The sequence below is a fragment of the Pecten maximus genome, chromosome 12 (genome assembly GCF_902652985.1).
Source record: "Pecten maximus chromosome 12, xPecMax1.1, whole genome shotgun sequence".
NCBI classification, from domain to species: Eukaryota; Metazoa; Mollusca; class Bivalvia; order Pectinida; family Pectinidae; genus Pecten; species Pecten maximus.
Genome location: NC_047026.1, coordinates 17945416 through 17962753, shown reverse-complemented (window position 1 = coordinate 17962753; position 17338 = coordinate 17945416). Strand labels below are relative to the sequence as shown.

Genomic DNA, 17338 nt, shown 5'->3' with positions numbered 1-17338 from the left:
GGAAATCTTTATTTTGTTCGTATTTTGCCGATTTTGAGTTTTTTTGTTTTGTTTATTTGTTTGTTGTTTGCTTATAAAAAAAAATCTTAATTAAAACAATGTCTTCTTAATAACCAAGAGGTTCTGAACCAGTAACATATACTGAGTTAAAGGCCTGTTGTATTGCCTTCAGATGAAAGTACTTGACCTACTTCAAATGTCGGAGGAGTCGATTTTATTTAAATCTTTCAAAACGACTTCTCATCAATAACCAAAAGACTCATGGTCATGACATTGGGCCAGTATATAATATTGGGATGAAAGACAGTTTGTTCAAATGGGTGGTCTTGGCCTACTTTCAGTGTCATATGGGCCAAATTATTAAAACCTTTAAAAGACTTCTCAACGACTACACTAAAGGTCCATTGTCGCTATATTTGGCCAGTGTCGCAGTGCCCCAGCACCCAAAAATGCTTCAGACCTACAAAGCAATGTCACAAAATCAATTCATATAGCACCCTTTCCGTTTCCCCTTCATTTCTAAAACGTCAATTTGAAACTTAAACATATACCACTGTGGCACATGAACGGAGAAAGGATTTCACTTAACAAAATAAAATTCAAAGAAAACTCGCTAGAAAATTGATGTATTTTGTTGATCCGGATGATTTTTCCGATTTTTACAAATACCCAAACATCGAAATGACTATGATCTGTGGTAGGGGAAGCGTCGCAATGATTGTGAAGAGTGGAAAACGAGAAAATGTCAAAAATCTTACATTTGACTAAAATGGCATTTGCATCTTCATCACAGCAGCAACAACATATTTCGACAGCTTTAAAGTCAGTTATATGTAAGATAGAGTCAGCTACATCGAAAAGACCAGAGGTAATGTGTAATCATGCACCACCAGCCACGATGATGTTACGTAAACAGGGCGGTTTCGGTTATCGGATCGCGGTAAAAACCGTAAACGGTGCCGAAAATGCAAAAGTAAACAGTCAAACACACACTGTGTCGTCATTAACATCTGTAAACCGCTGTTTTCGCTGGGAGGCGGTTAGTTTAATAGTTTATTTTTGAAACACTTTGAAACTAATGGGTTCCTGACTAATTAGTAAATAAATATCTCATTTATCCATATATGCAAGGTAGGTGTTATGTCACTCCCGAATTTATTGTATTTGCACCAGATTCTTAGCGACACCAAACGGTGTCGGATAATTCCACGTTTTCATATAGTAGTGCGCTCTGGCCCTACACCAGACATGGTGACAGGGCCAGGGAAAACTCGGGCTACTGACTAATGAGAAGGAAGGCAAATTAGATTGTCAAAAAACGAACCTATCGATAGAATTTAGGGCCAGAGAAAACTCAGGCTACATAGTATATAGTAGCCCAAGTTTTCTCTGGCCCTGTCACCATGTCTGGGGTGACATAACACCTATCTTACATATATGGATAAATGAGATATTTATTTACCCCAGAACACCCATTTACTCAAGTTGTTTTATTCAGTCCGTATAGACCCTCGCTTTACGCTAGTCAAAATTTCATACTGTTGACCCGCCATTTTGTAAGTGATAGTACGACTAACACAGTATTATAAGTCCAAACTTGATGACAATGGTGTGTACTTACAGTTTAGGTATATGTACGTATATCCCTTTAATCAGTGCAGTCACTTATTCACACCAGGCTGATAATACTTTGACACTTAAAAAAAATTGTTACATCATTGTACTGCTTCAAGTAACATAATTGGAATATGGTGGCATTTGTTGTAAAAGATATTATGTTTGCAACAAGCGAAACAAATAACAAGTATGAGGAAAATAATTTTTTGTTTGTTTTTCCTTTATTTACTGGGCAACCATTTTTAATCAAGAGTTGTTACCAGAATGAAGCCCAGAAATGTAAATAGTCATGATTTTGTTTCTTTGATTACTATTTATGTAGATTTAATGATCTGATGGATTCGTGAAAAAGAGGTATAATGACATTGCACATTAAATTGTGTATGTAATTTAGCTGTTTGATATGATCAAAATACACATTGGGAAGTTAGAAGTTACATGTGCACAGCGCCGTCATAAGTTTCTCGCTGTGTTATTTTCAAACACTTGTGCTTTGTGTTCTTAGTCATGATTGCTTATGTGGTGACTGTGTCGAATTCTGTATAATTTCATGATGGACATTTTGTTATGCCACTACAAATACAAAGAAAAATTGGTTGGAATTAAACAAGAAGTCAAATGACTCAAGATCACAGTGACTTGGGTCAAAGATCAAGGCCATTTGGGTCCAAAAGTGAAGGTTATTTGGGTCCAAAGATTAAGGTCAAAGTGAACCGCTGACAATGACCAATGGCTGGTTAAGAAAAAATAGTTGGAATTAAACAATATGGTTGGAATTACACAATAAGTCAATGTAGTCAGGACCAAACGTTAAGTTCACAGACACTGGATCCAAAGGCTTTAAAGGTCAAGGTATAATGTAATTAAAGACATTATTCAGCAAAGTTGGTTGGAATTAAACAACTTGCTGAAGGCCAAGGTCATTGGGTCAGAGATCAAGGTCAAATTTTGCATGTTTTCACTGATAAACATTATATGAAATCAATTATGATTTACTGATGATGTGCAAATTTCTGTTACAGTCTTTGCCTTCAATAAAACCGAGACTTGTAGCTGTCAGCAAGACAAAACCAGCAGAGGCTGTTATTGCTGCATATGAATGTGGGCAGCGATACTTTGGAGAGAATTATGTAAGTTGTATCAGCTTCCTCGATCACTTTTTTGTTTGTCCATTCATCAGCCTTGTTATCACTACTTTTTTGTTTGTCCATTCATCAGCCTTGTTATCACTACTTTTTGAAAATGAATGATAATAAGTGGTAAAAGACTTGGACCACAACCAGTGAATAATGCATAATCTATAGTAGAATTTTGATTTGTACAACATTCAAGATGACTGCCATTTATGATTGTTTAAAATCTTGTTTTCACTATTTCTCCTGAATGGTGTCATATTTAGACAAGTGATTTGATAACATTTATTTGATATTGAATTCTTATGATTGTTACACTTACAGGTTCATGAATTGGTAGAAAAAACACAGAACTCTGATGTAAGTATAATTAATTAATTACATGTACACTAGTAAAAACATATTTAGTAAAGTTATTAAAGAAACTAATTCGGTATTTGGAATTAGTATTTATTGATAAATGTTACTTAGTTTTCACACTTTAGTTCAAATCACCCTTTGTCAAAAGCTCTTTCTCAAATTTCAAGTTTGCTGTTGCTATTTCGTCAGATGTTCTGCATAATTTTTCTCAAGTATCACTTGTAGGTTCCCCTTTGTCCCTAATTATACCCCCCGCAATGAAGTTGGGGGGGTATACTGGAATCAGGTTGTCCTTCCGGCCGGCCGGCCGGCCGTCCGTCAGTAGACACAACGATGTACCAGCTACTCCTCCTAAAGTACTGATCCGATTTCAACGAAACTTCATGACAATAATCCTTATACATTGTAGATGTGCGTAATCTATATCACATCGTAATTTTTGGGTAACCAGGGCACAAAACTTAGTTTTTTGGTCTACTACTCTTATGGTTACCATGGTAACCAGGGCACAGAACTTAGTTTTTCATGACAATAATCCTTATACATTGTAGGTGTGCATAATCTATATGACGTCGTTATTTTTTGGTTACCATGGTAACCAGGGCACAAAACTTAGTTTTTTGGGCGAGTTTGACGCAACAATGTACCGGCTACTTCTCCTAAACTACTTATCTGATTTCAACGAAACTTCATGACAATAATCCTTATACATTGTAGATGTGCGTAATCTATATCACATCGTAATTTGTTGAATAAATCCCATTCACACTTTACCTTTCTCATAACCTTTTAAATTTTTCTTTGTTATAAATTGATCAATTGAAAAGATTTTCTCATGTGAAATCATTTCATAATGTCATGTACAACAATTTATTCATAATATAGATAAAAAAAGAATTAGGGTAACCAAGAAAACTAAATACGACTAAGTGAGATTTAACTGTATATCTCGTTTATTGTATAAATGAACACATAGTAACGATGGGGGTTGCAGGAGCGGGGGGTATGAGTTGGCCCTCTGGACGACAGTTCTAGTTTTGTTTGTTTCAATTTAAGATTGATGAAGTAAAAAAAAATAGCTTACATGCAGCCATTTGGAATACCAGGAATAGGCAGTTGGAGATTGTTGTAGACATTTATTGGTATTTCACAGCTCATTGTGGAGATTGTTGTAGACATTTATTGGTATTTCACAGCTCATAGTGGAGATTGTTGTAGACATTTATTGGTATTTCACAGCTCATTGTTTGAGGCTGATCAGAAAAACAAAAGTACAGATTGATATACCTTGTCATTACACACTTCAGTAAAATATATTTAATTTAAGAGAAAAGATTAATAATGTAAGAAAAGATTAAACTCACATGCTAAAATAGGAACCAATACAAATCATGCATTCTGCTTCTACATTTATTTTCATGTTTAAGAAATTTAGCTTAAAAATTCTATGAAATTTTAGTCGGTGGGTGCCAAATTCCCTCTGGTATCTCTTATTTCCTAGTACAAAATAATACTTTCTATGAATAAACCAATCAAAATACAGATTACAAAACCTGCATGTAGCTATGGATATAGTATTTATCAGAAAGATTGTAGTAAGCATGTTGAGCAATCCCTAATTTGACTTCTGATATTATGTAAGTTTTCTTGCCATTAATGATGGTCCCATCAATGATAAAGATATTTTGATGATTCAATGGTGTCATTATTGTTGAATTATCTCCTTTTTCAGATATTAAAACTCTCCGACATAAAATGGCATTTCATTGGTCATCTGCAAAGAAACAAAGTTGGGAAACTACTATGTGAGTATTAATACTGAACTTTAACATATTTAGAGGGTTGTGTATTGACCAAGGTATTTTCCCCAGAAACGATTTGAATTATATTCTGCACCATACCTAAATGTAATGTATATGGTGATAAACAGCTGCTAAACATATATTGTCAAATACTGAGAAAAGACTGCATCATCACAGTTATTTTCTAACCTCAACACTTTATGATACATGTACATGTGTATCATTAATTTTAAGTGTCTTCTTGCGACCTCATCTCATCCCTATAACCCACCATCCAAGGATTTTGCTTGGTATTTTAGGAGTGGGTTCTTATACTGTACTTAAATTGGGGAAATTCAAAGCATTTTTTTTGTTTCAATTGTAAAAATTGCATCAGTGTTTCCAAATAGTTGTCATATTTCTATAGCATTCAACCATACAGTAATACAGTCAAACCTTGATATCTCAAGCATTCGACCATACAGTAATACAGTCAAACCTTGATATCTCAAGCATTCGACCATACAGTAATACAGTCAAACCCTGATATCTCAAGCATTCGACCATACAGTAATACAGTCGAACCCTGATATCTCAAGCATTCGACCATACAGTAATACAGTCAGACCTTGATATCTCAAGCATTCGACCATACAGTAATACAGTCAAACCTTGATATCTCAAGCATTCGACCATACAGTAATACAGTCAAACCTTGATATCTCAAGCATTCGACCATACAGTAATACAGTCAAACCTTGATATCTCAAGCATTCGACCATACAGTAATACAGTCAAACCCTGATATCTCAAGCATTCGACCATACAGTAATACAGTCAAACCTTGATATCTCAAGCATTCGACCATACAGTAATACAGTCAAACCCTGATATCTCAAGCATTCGACCATACAGTAATACAGTCAAACCTTGATATCTCAAGCATTCGACCATACAGTAATACAGTCAAACCTTGATATCTCAAGCATTTGACCATACAGTAATACAGTCAAACCTTGATATCTCAAGCATTGGACCATACAGTAATACAGTCAAACCTTGATATCTCAAGCATTCGATCATACAGTAATACAGTCAAACCTTGATATCTCAAGCATTCGACCATACAGTAATACAGTCAAACCTTGATATCTCAAGCATTCGACCATACAGTAATACAGTCAAACCCTGATATCTCAAGCATTCGACCATAAAGTAATACAGTCAAACCTTGATATCTCAAGCATTCGACCATACAGTAATACAGTCAAACCTTGATATCTCAAGCATTGGACCATACAGTAATACAGTCAAACCTTGATTTCTCAAGCATTAGACTATACAGTAATACAGTCAAACCTTGATATCTCAAGCATTCGATCATACAGTAATACAGTCAAACCTTGATATCTCAAGCATTCGACCATACAGTAATACAGTCAAACCTTGATATCTCAAGCATTCGACCATACAGTAATACAGTCAAACCCTGATATCTCAAGCATTCGACCATAAAGTAATACAGTCAAACCTTGATATCTCAAGCATTCGACCATACAGTAATACAGTCAAACCTTGATATCTCAAGCATTGGACCATACAGTAATACAGTCAAACCTTGATATCTCAAGCATTCGACCATACAGTAATACAGTCAAACCTTGATATCTCAAGCATTCGACCATACAGTAATACAGTCAAACCTTGATATCTCAAGCATTCGACCATACAGTAATACAGTCAAACCCTGATATCTCAAGCATTCGACCATACAGTAATACAGTCAAACCTTGATATCTCAAGCATTCGACCATACAGTAATACAGTCAAACCCTGATATCTCAAGCATTCGACCATACAGTAATACAGTCAAACCTTGATATCTCAAGCATTCGACCATACAGTAATACAGTCAAACCTTGATATCTCAAGCATTTGACCATACAGTAATACAGTCAAACCTTGATATCTCAAGCATTCGACCATACAGTAATACAGTCAAACCTTGATATCTCAAGCATTCGATCATACAGTAATACAGTCAAACCTTGATATCTCAAGCATTCGACCATACAGTAATACAGTCAAACCTTGATATCTCAAGCATTCGACCATACAGTAATACAGTCAAACCCTGATATCTCAAGCATTCGACCATAAAGTAATACAGTCAAACCTTGATATCTCAAGCATTCGACCATACAGTAATACAGTCAAACCTTGATATCTCAAGCATTGGACCATACAGTAATACAGTCAAACCTTGATATCTCAAGCATTCGACCATACAGTAATACAGTCAAACCTTGATATCTCAAGCATTCGATCATACAGTAATACAGTCAAACCTTGATATCTCAAGCATTCGACCATACAGTAATACAGTCAAACCTTGATATCTCAAGCATTCGACCATACAGTAATACAGTCAAACCCTGATATCTCAAGCATTCGACCATAAAGTAATACAGTCAAACCTTGATATCTCAAGCATTCGACCATACAGTAATACAGTCAAACCTTGATATCTCAAGCATTGGACCATACAGTAATACAGTCAAACCTTGATATCTCAAGCATTCGACCATACAGTAATACAGTCAAACCTTGATATCTCAAGCATTCGACCATACAGTAATACAGTCAAACCTTGATATCTCAAGCATTCGACCATACAGTAATACAGTCAAACCTTGATATCTCAAGCATTCGATCATACAGTAATACAGTCAAACCTTGATATCTCAAGCATTCGACCATACAGTAATACAGTCAAACCTTGATATCTCAAGCATTCGACCATAAAGTAATACAGTCAAACCTTGATATCTCAAGCATTCGACCATACAGTAATACAGTCAAACCTTGATATCTCAAACATTTGACCATACAGTAATACAGTCAAACCTTGATACCTCAAGCATTCGACCATACAGTAATACAGTCAAACCCTGATATCTCAAGCATTTGATCATACAGTAATACAGTCAAACCCTGATATCTCAAGCATTTGATCCTCCATACAGTAATACAGTCAAACCTTGATATCTCAAACATTTGACCATACAGTAATACAGTCAAACCCTGATATCTCAAGCATTTGATCCCCCATACAGTAATACAGTCAAACCCTGATATCTCAAGCATTGGACCATACAGTAATACAGTCACACCTTGATATCTCAAGCATTCGATTATACAAGTAATACAGTCAAACCTTGATATCTCAAGCATTCGACCATACAGTAATACAGTCAAACCTTGATATCTCAAGCATTCGACCATACAGTAATACAGTCAAACCTTGATATCTCAAGCATTCGATTATACAGTAATACAGTCAAACCTTGATATCTCAAGCATTCGACCATACAGTAATACAGTCACACCTTGATATCTCAAGCATTCGACCATACAGTAATACAGGCAAACCTTGATATCTCAAGCATTCAACAATACAGTAATACAGTCAAACCTTCATATCTCAAGCATTCGACCATACAGTAATACAGTCAAACCTTGATATCTCAAGCATTCGACCATAAAGTAATACAGTCAAACCTTGATATCTCAAGCATTCGACCATACAGTAATACAGTCAAACCCTGATATCTCAAGCATTCGACCATACAGTAATACAGTCAAACCTTGATATCTCAAGCATTCGACCATACAGTAATACAGTCAAACCCTGATATCTCAAGCATTCGACCATACAGTAATACAGTCAAACCCTGATATATCAATCATTCGACCATACAGTAATACAGTCAATCCTTGATATCTCAAGCATACGATTATACAGTAATACAGTCAAACCTTGATATCTCAAGCATTCCACCATACAGTAATACAGTCAAACCTTGATATCTCAAGCATTCGACCATACAGTAATACAGTCAAACCTTGATATCTCAAACATTCGACCATACAGTAATACAGTCAAACCTTGATATCTCAAGCATTCCACCATACAGTAATACAGTCAAACCTTGATATCTCAAGCATTCGACCATACAGTAATACAGTCAAACCTTGATATCTCAAACATTCGACCATACAGTAATACAGTCAAACCTTGATATCTCAAGCATTCGACCATACAGTAATACAGTCAAACCTTGATATCTCAAGCATTCGACCATACAGTAATACAGTCAAACCTTGATATCTCAAGCATTCGACCATACAGTAATACAGTCAAACCTTGATATCTCAAGCATTCGACCATACAGTAATACAGTCAAACCTTGATATCTCAAGCATTGGACCATACAGTAATACAGTCAAACTCTATTTCAAGCAATCGACCATACAGTAATACAGTCAAACCCTGATATCTCAAGCATTCGACCATACAGTAATACAGTCAAACCTTGATATCTCAAGCATTCGACGATACAGTAATACAGTCAAACCTTGATATCTCAAGCATTCGACCATACAGTAATACAGTCAAACCCTGATATCTCAAGCATTCGACCATACAGTAATACAGTCAAACCCTGATATCTCAAGCATTCGACCATACAGTAATACAGTCAAACCTTGATATCTCAAGCATTGGACCATACAGTAATACAGTCAAACCCTGATATCTCAAGCATTCGACCATACAGTTTACAGTCAAACCCTGATATCTCAAGCATTCGACCATACAGTTTACAGTCAAACCTTGATATCTCAAGCATTGGACCATACAGTAATACAGTCAAACCCTGATATCTCAAGCATTCGACCATACAGTAATACAGTCAAACCCTGATATCTCAAGCATTCGACCATACAGTAATACAGTCAAACCTTGATATCTCAAGCATTGGACCATACAGTAATACAGTCAAACCTTGATATCTCAAGCATTTGACCATACATTAATACAGTCAAACCCTGATATCTCAAGCATTCGACCATACAGTAATACAGTCAAACCTTGATATCTCAAGCATTCGACCATACAGTTTACAGTCAAACCCTGATATCTCAAGCATTTGACCATACATTAATACAGTCAAACCTTGATATCTCAAGCATTCGACCATACAGTAATACAGTCAAACCTTGATATCTCTAGCATTCGACCATACAGTAATACAGTCAAACCTTGATATCTCAAGCATTCGACCATACAGTAATACAGTCAAACCTTGATATCTCAAGCATTGGACCATACAGTAATACAGTCAAACCTTGATATCTCAAGCTTTCCACCATACAGTAATACAGTCAAACCTTGATATCTCAAGCATTCGACCATAAAGTAATATAGTCAAACCTTGATATCTCAAGCATTTGACCATACATTAATACAGTCAAACCTTGATATCTCAAGCATTTGACCATACATTAATACAGTCAAACCTTGATATCTCAAGCATTGGACCATACAGTAATACAGTCAAACCTTGATATCTCAAGCTTTCGACCATACAGTAATACAGTCAAACCTTGATATCTCAAGCATTCGACCATACAGTAATACAGTCAAACCTTGATATCTCAAGCATTCGACCATACAGTAATACAGTCAAACCTTGATATCTCAAGCATTCGACCATACAGTAATACAGTCACACCTTGATATCTCAAGCATTCGACCATACAGTAATACAGTCAAACCTTGATATCTCGAAGCCGTTGGAGTAATAAAGAAACTTTTAAATATCCAGAGTATTTGAGATAAGTGAGTATATTATAAATAGAATGTCAGTGTTGCTGAATGATCAGAGTTTGAGATAACAAAGACTATATTTAGTATAGAGCCTTTGTTGTGGCCTTTTATTGTACATTTCTTCATGGGGAAAATATAGGTTAAATATTGTACAATGAAGAGGGGATTTTCTTTAGGAAATGGGACCTCATACCAGATCCTTCAGAGGGTTCAGACACATTACTGCCTTATCACACCCCACCTGACCACCACCGAGTGGTTAAGTTGTCCTGACACTTTATCACTAGCCCTCCACCTCTGGGTTGCGAGTTTGAAACCTACGTGGGGCAGTTGTCAGGTACTGACTGTAGGCCGGTGGTTTTTCTCTGGGTACTCCGGCTTTACTTCACCTCCAAAACCTGGCACGTCCTTAAATAACCCTGGCTGTTAATAGGACGTTAAATAAAAACAAACCAAACAATCACCACCTAATTTCAGACTCACAATTATTTACAGTTTTACCTATCATGGATTTCCTTATTTCTTATCTAGCTATTCCCAATTTAGACATGGTAGAGACTGTGGATTCTATAAAACTTGCAGAATCTCTTGATAATGCATGGAAAAAGCTGAAGAAAACGGAGCCTCTGAAAATAATGATACAAGTAAACACAAGTCAAGAGGAAAGTGAGTACAAAATTACTAGAAAGTGAGTACAAAATTACTAGAAAGTGAGTGCAATATTAATAGAAAATGGGTACAAAATTAATTGAAATTGGGTACAAAATTAATAGAAAGTGGGTACAAAATTAATAGAAATAGTGTACAAAACTAATAGAAAGTGAGTACAATATTAATAGAAAGTGGGTACAAAATTAATAGAAAATGGGTACAAAATTAATAGAAAATGGGTTCAAAATTAATAGACTTTCAACAACTGGAATTTGTATTGATTATGCCATATTTATCCTCAAATAAACCCCCTCCCCTACTGTAAAAGTTAAGCATGAAAATTTGGGGAGGGATTATTTGTGAACCACAATTTATTCTGCAAAAATGAAGAGGGCTTATACATGTACTTATTTGTGGGCAGGGGCTTATTTGCAGTTAGTTTGTTAAAATGCCATTGATATATGTAGTACATTTTTGTATCTATATAAACAAAAGGGACAATTCTCCTATTCATTATTATACATAAATGTACCTTTTAGATTTGATGACTTCAGGAATTAAAAGCATTTATGAATGCAAAATGAAAATTATGTCCTTCAGATAAGGCTGGATGTAATCCGGACAAAGTTACGGAAATATACAAATTTGTGACAGAGGTGTGTGTAAACTTGGATGTGACAGGACTGATGACTATTGGTTCCTTTGACCATGATTTATCAAAAGGACCAAACCCAGACTTCCAGGTAACACATCTTCCATATTTCAGTGTAGGAGTTAGAGTGAGGTTACCAATTCGCCATGTAACCTGGCCATATACACCATCCTTGTATGAAGTGTGATTTGATGGAATCAGTTATCATGTAGCAAAAAAATCCATAATTGTACTTAAAGCCACATACTCACGAGGAAACATATATCAATGTTTACATTTTGAGCTTTTTCAGTTTTCGGACTTGATATATAACTTACAAACTATCATGAATCAGAAACTGAAAGAAAATGTATATTTATGAAAGTATAAGGGGAATTCCCATAAATAATAACTGTGGCTGCCGGACCAAGTTTCTCTGAAAATTAGTCCCATAATGCAACGGCGGGTTTTACACTCCACACAAAATGGGGGAACGCCGAAAGCGTGGACCTGGGCAAACGGATTCTGCCAAAAAAAGACGCAAACGTGAGTGGAATCGGCAAAATCCGAGTATTTCCTTAGGAAAGGAAATGATTTGTTTGAACTTAGCGAGAAAAGAAAAGGGAATAGACTCGAATTCCGATTTTGCCGGACGTCTATTGGATTGCTGGTTAGCTTTTGAACATTGTCAACTTCACTCGATCTAAGATTTTATCAATGTTTTGCTGTATGCATATTGCTACATTTTAAAATTAAGTATTCAAATGTAAATTGTGTTTATTTTGTTCAGTTATTACGCGAATAGTCTGTTAATATTTTTAAATGAAAGCAGTATTAGGCGAAGTTCACGTGTGCTCGATATGTAAACAACGGCCATGTGTGTAGTTTATATGCAGCGCACGTTGTTATAGCCTCATTCTTGGCTCCGTGACAAATCTTGCGATAAATATAAATGCGGCGAGTTATTTTTATACACTGATGTCTCAAGGACTCCCCCTGTCAAGCGTCCAGGCCAGTGGTCATTATAATGTTAGGAGAGCGTGAATGAGCATTTTAGATTGCCATTAATACATGTGTGCAACTAGAATTTTAGGTTGTTTGTGAGTATGTGGCTTTAAGGGGAATCTGTCATCCCATTAAGTAAGTAAATCTGTTGTTTTGATCAAATTCTAATGGATAAGTGAAACAAGCCAACATTTTATACAAATATTACATATTTACCATTACATTCATTAGTCTTATCTAAAGCAAGATACAAAAAAATCACAAAAAGAATATTACGATATTACATTACTACTAATATCACCACAAACACCATTTGAATATTTTACATTTAATCTTCTTTTTTTCCAGTCTTTGTTCCGATGTCGAGAAGATTTATGTAGCGAGTTTGGTATCAATGTCGATCGACTTGAGCTGAGTATGGGCATGTCAGGAGACTATGAACATGCTGTAAGTTATAACTCACAAACATTAACATATACATGATATCATCATGTTCATAACTATGAAAAAAAATTAAGATTATATCGTTATATCCTACATATTTGATTTGAATTGTTGACAATATAAATCATATACATTTGTATAATCTTTAGTTTATATACACATGTACAAAAATGTATGGTATATAAATGAACATGACGATCTCTGGTCTAGCATGTAAGACTAAGTTTACAAAGAAAAATGACATTGTCTAATTACTTGTATAGAGTTTTATAGTTCAAGGTCAAAATAGGTCTTAAATAAAATTAAAGGCCAAAAATTGCATTTATGTCTTACAGATGTGTTCTAGTTTAAAATAGTTAAACCAAAAGACTTTAAAAGGACAAAATATCTTAATGTCTGAACATGCTTTCCAGAATAAATATCCGTATTGTACAAAGAAAAAAAAGTCTTCTCATAAGGCTTCATCAGTTGTGAAGAAATTATAGTTAGATACAATATAGTATTCTAGAATGCTTCGAAAGTTTGTGTAAACAAATTGGATATTTTTATCCATCTGAAACATTACAAATATACTTATTTTCCTTGTAAGAGACAGTTCAAATTTGATGGTTAAATCTTTTCAGATTGATTTGGGAAGTACTAACGTTCGTGTGGGCAGTACTATATTTGGAGCAAGAGAAATGAAGAAGAAAGATGTTGAAACAACAAAAACAAGTGCAGACTCCTCAGAGTCTGGGGGGTCAGGGGCCATTGCCAATATGTCTAATGCTATGTCTGATTTAGCTGTTGGGCAATGTTGACAGACAGTACCAATATAGTGCTGTTAATATAATAGGTCCTTAGAGACAATGTCTCAAGTTATCTGCTGTGATTGCCTTTTCTTCATCATTGTCTGTCCATAAAATTTTGACATTTTTAACTTCCTAAAAAACACTTCTGTTATACTTTGTTTTCAGTTGGAACTAATTCAAACTGTGGGTTATAAGCACAAGATGATAATTTGATTGTATGAAAGTTTAAATCTCACTAACTCCAAAGGACCTGAGGGATTCAGGGCTTAAATAGGTCAAAATGGTTATTTTTTTATTACTTCCCTTTAGGCCAAGATGTGTTAGAAAGAAATATTCTTCATCCATAGACTTGTATACTGGATTATGGATGGAGCAGTTATATTGTTTTATTTTCCATATTGCAGTAAAATAATATTACATGTGTATATTACATATGTATGAGTTGGTCGTGCATATTTATGAGTTGGTCATGCATATTTATGAGTTGGTCTTGCCTCATTAACAATTTGTTGGAAAAGTCATGCTTTCTACATTTACATGATGACCATATGTACTGGAGACCTTGCTATGCTTACGTGATAATTCTCATGTTATTTATGAAAATCAACTACAGGTATTTCAGAACTCAGGTACACAGTTAAGGCCCTTGGGTCTCTTGTCTTTACTATAAGGGGACACAGTTTGTCTTTTGTTAATTTGTTTACACCATTTCAGGGTGAGGAAACAAAGTCTTGTCCACAAATACATGTATATTTAAAGATTTCATAGGCAACATGTGATATAGGAAATGATGAACAGCTGATTTGAAAGATCACTTAGGAATGTCAATTTCAGCTTTGAATCACTTTTAACATCATATTAATAAAAAACATGAGTGTTATATTAACTTTGCTGTAATATCTTTCTAAGAATATTCCACCGTGTAATTTACTTTATACAGCAATAGATCCAATTTACAAATATTAATGTAAGGTTAGCTAAATTCATTTGTAGTTACTGTAGGTGTGCATAGTTTTAGTGTATCAAATTCAAACATATTAGCACATCATTTAAAAAAAATTAACTGAACCCACAATATAAATATTGCAGAAAAAAAAACATAGAAAGAATGAAATTAAGCACAATTATGATTTATTACTTTGTATTGATTAAGTACTAGAACACACTTACAGTTGTTGTATTGTGTGTTTATAGATTAACCAATTGTAATGTAATATGCTGAAAAGTTGGGCTTTAAAGTTCATAGCACTGTGTCTGCCATTTACTGGTTTATAAATTGACACTAAAATATTGCATTACAAAAGATACTGTATTCCTTATCAGTATGAAAAAGCTTACTCATGTATGTGTTCTATACACAGGGACTTGGCAAACATTCCAGCATCATTATTCCACATAATTATCTTATTTAACTTATAATTTCACTGCTCATCGCTGCAGTGAAAATATAAGTTTTATTAGTTTGATCAGTTTCTATACTTCACTTGCAAAAATGCAGTAAATATGTATACAAATGTATTACCACTATTTGGAATTTATGTTTGTCAAGTCCCTGTGTTCTAGAGTATAGTATAAACAAACTATAATTATGACATGGTATTTTAAGTTATACAATACACCTTACTAAAATGTCGGAAAGTTGTCATATAAACATCACATAATTTAATTAACGAATGTACACATCATCAGGAATTGTTTTGTTGGAATTGTTTATGTTTTTGTTTGGCAGGTGAAATCTATATATATACAATGTAGTATGATTTGACAGGGCTGCCTTATTTATTTCATCAATTAAATATTAAATACAGTATATAAGTACTGGGTACACCTATTAAACAGATTTTTTGTTGCTATCCACCATATAACAGATGAAGTTTTATTTCCTGGGAATATGTGCTATTACCTTTAATTTTATCTGTAGAGTGGGAAATACAAATTTTGTTATTAAAATATTTTTGTTTATTTGTTTGTTTTGTGTTAAATATCTTCACAACAGCCAGGGTGATCTACATAAACATGTAGTGGCCAGACACATACTACCGATATATATAGGATCTCGAATGAATTACTCTGGGTCACGGTGGCCAAGTGGTTCAGGTGTCCTTACAGGCTTACACTTGATCACTAGCCCTCCGACTCTGAGTCACGAGTTCAAAACCCACGTACGGCAGTTGCCTGATACTGTAGTCCGGTGGTTTTTCTCTGGGTACCCCGGCTTTCCTCCACCTCCAAAACCTGGCACTTCCTTGAATAACCTTGGTATATATATTATTAGCGAGGAACTGGTTACCAGTAATTAATCTGACATTGGATGCATATACATGTACATAGCATGTTCTCTTCTTCAAAATGACCTCAAAGGAAGACGTCTTGAATGTCTGAACTAATTTGATCCCTGTGACCTTGAATATAGATCAAGGTAATTTTTTTATGTAAACTTTGTTGAGCGTCATCCCAAGAATCGTCCAGACAAACGTTGCTTCTAGGCAGACATTTAGTTAATCAGAAGACGTTTTTTTCACCAATTTTGTTGTATGTCATCAAAGAACCCTACCAGTCTAATATAATGATTCTATGCCTTTTGGTTTGTGACAAGAAGTCTTTGGAATATTTTAAATTGACCCATGTGACCTTGAACCCGGGTCAATTAAGGCCTTTCTTTTCGCAAAATTTCTGGGGCTCCATCCTTTCGAACCTCCCTGCCAAATATCATGATTTGATGCATTGGTTTTGTCAGAAGTCATGATTTTAATGTTTTAACAAATTGGACTCCTTACGACCTTGAATGCATATATAGGCCAATGTCATTTCTTTTTGTAAAATTTATAGGGTTCCAAACCAGGAACCTACCAGCCAATTCTATGCATTTTGGATTGAAGAAGTAGTTTGAATGTTTAAACAAAGTCAACCCCTGTGACCTCGAATATAATTCAGGTCAATTTCTTTTTGCCTACTGTATGGGTTTTTCTACGCATATTGGTTTTAAAAAAAAAGTTGTTCAATGGAAAATTATTAATCAGTTGAATGAGTTGAATGTCCTAAGAAATTTGACTCCTGTAACCTTAAATATTGGCCAAACTAATTTCTTTTTGTTAACTACATGTATGTGCAGCTCTATCCCATGGATCTACCATGAAGAATGGTTAGAATGCTTTTAACACCTTTGGCCCCGTAACCTTGAACAGAGGCCAAGGTCCTTTGTTTTGGCACATTTTGTGGGCTCAATCCCAAGGTTTGAAAGAAGTTGTTTGAAT

General features: G+C 34.9%; 1 protein-coding gene across 1 annotated transcript; it reads left to right on the top strand.

The window, feature by feature from the left end:
- Positions 1-696: 696 nt before the first annotated feature.
- Positions 697-16046, top strand: LOC117339532 (pyridoxal phosphate homeostasis protein-like). Its single transcript, XM_033901190.1, has 8 exons — positions 697-868; positions 2640-2747; positions 3075-3110; positions 4843-4915; positions 11094-11228; positions 11814-11956; positions 13198-13296; positions 13917-16046. The coding sequence occupies exons 1-8, from the start codon at positions 743-745 to the stop codon at positions 14091-14093; spliced, it is 897 nt and encodes a 298-aa protein (XP_033757081.1). The 5' UTR covers positions 697-742; the 3' UTR covers positions 14094-16046.
- Positions 16047-17338: the final 1292 nt, after the last annotated feature.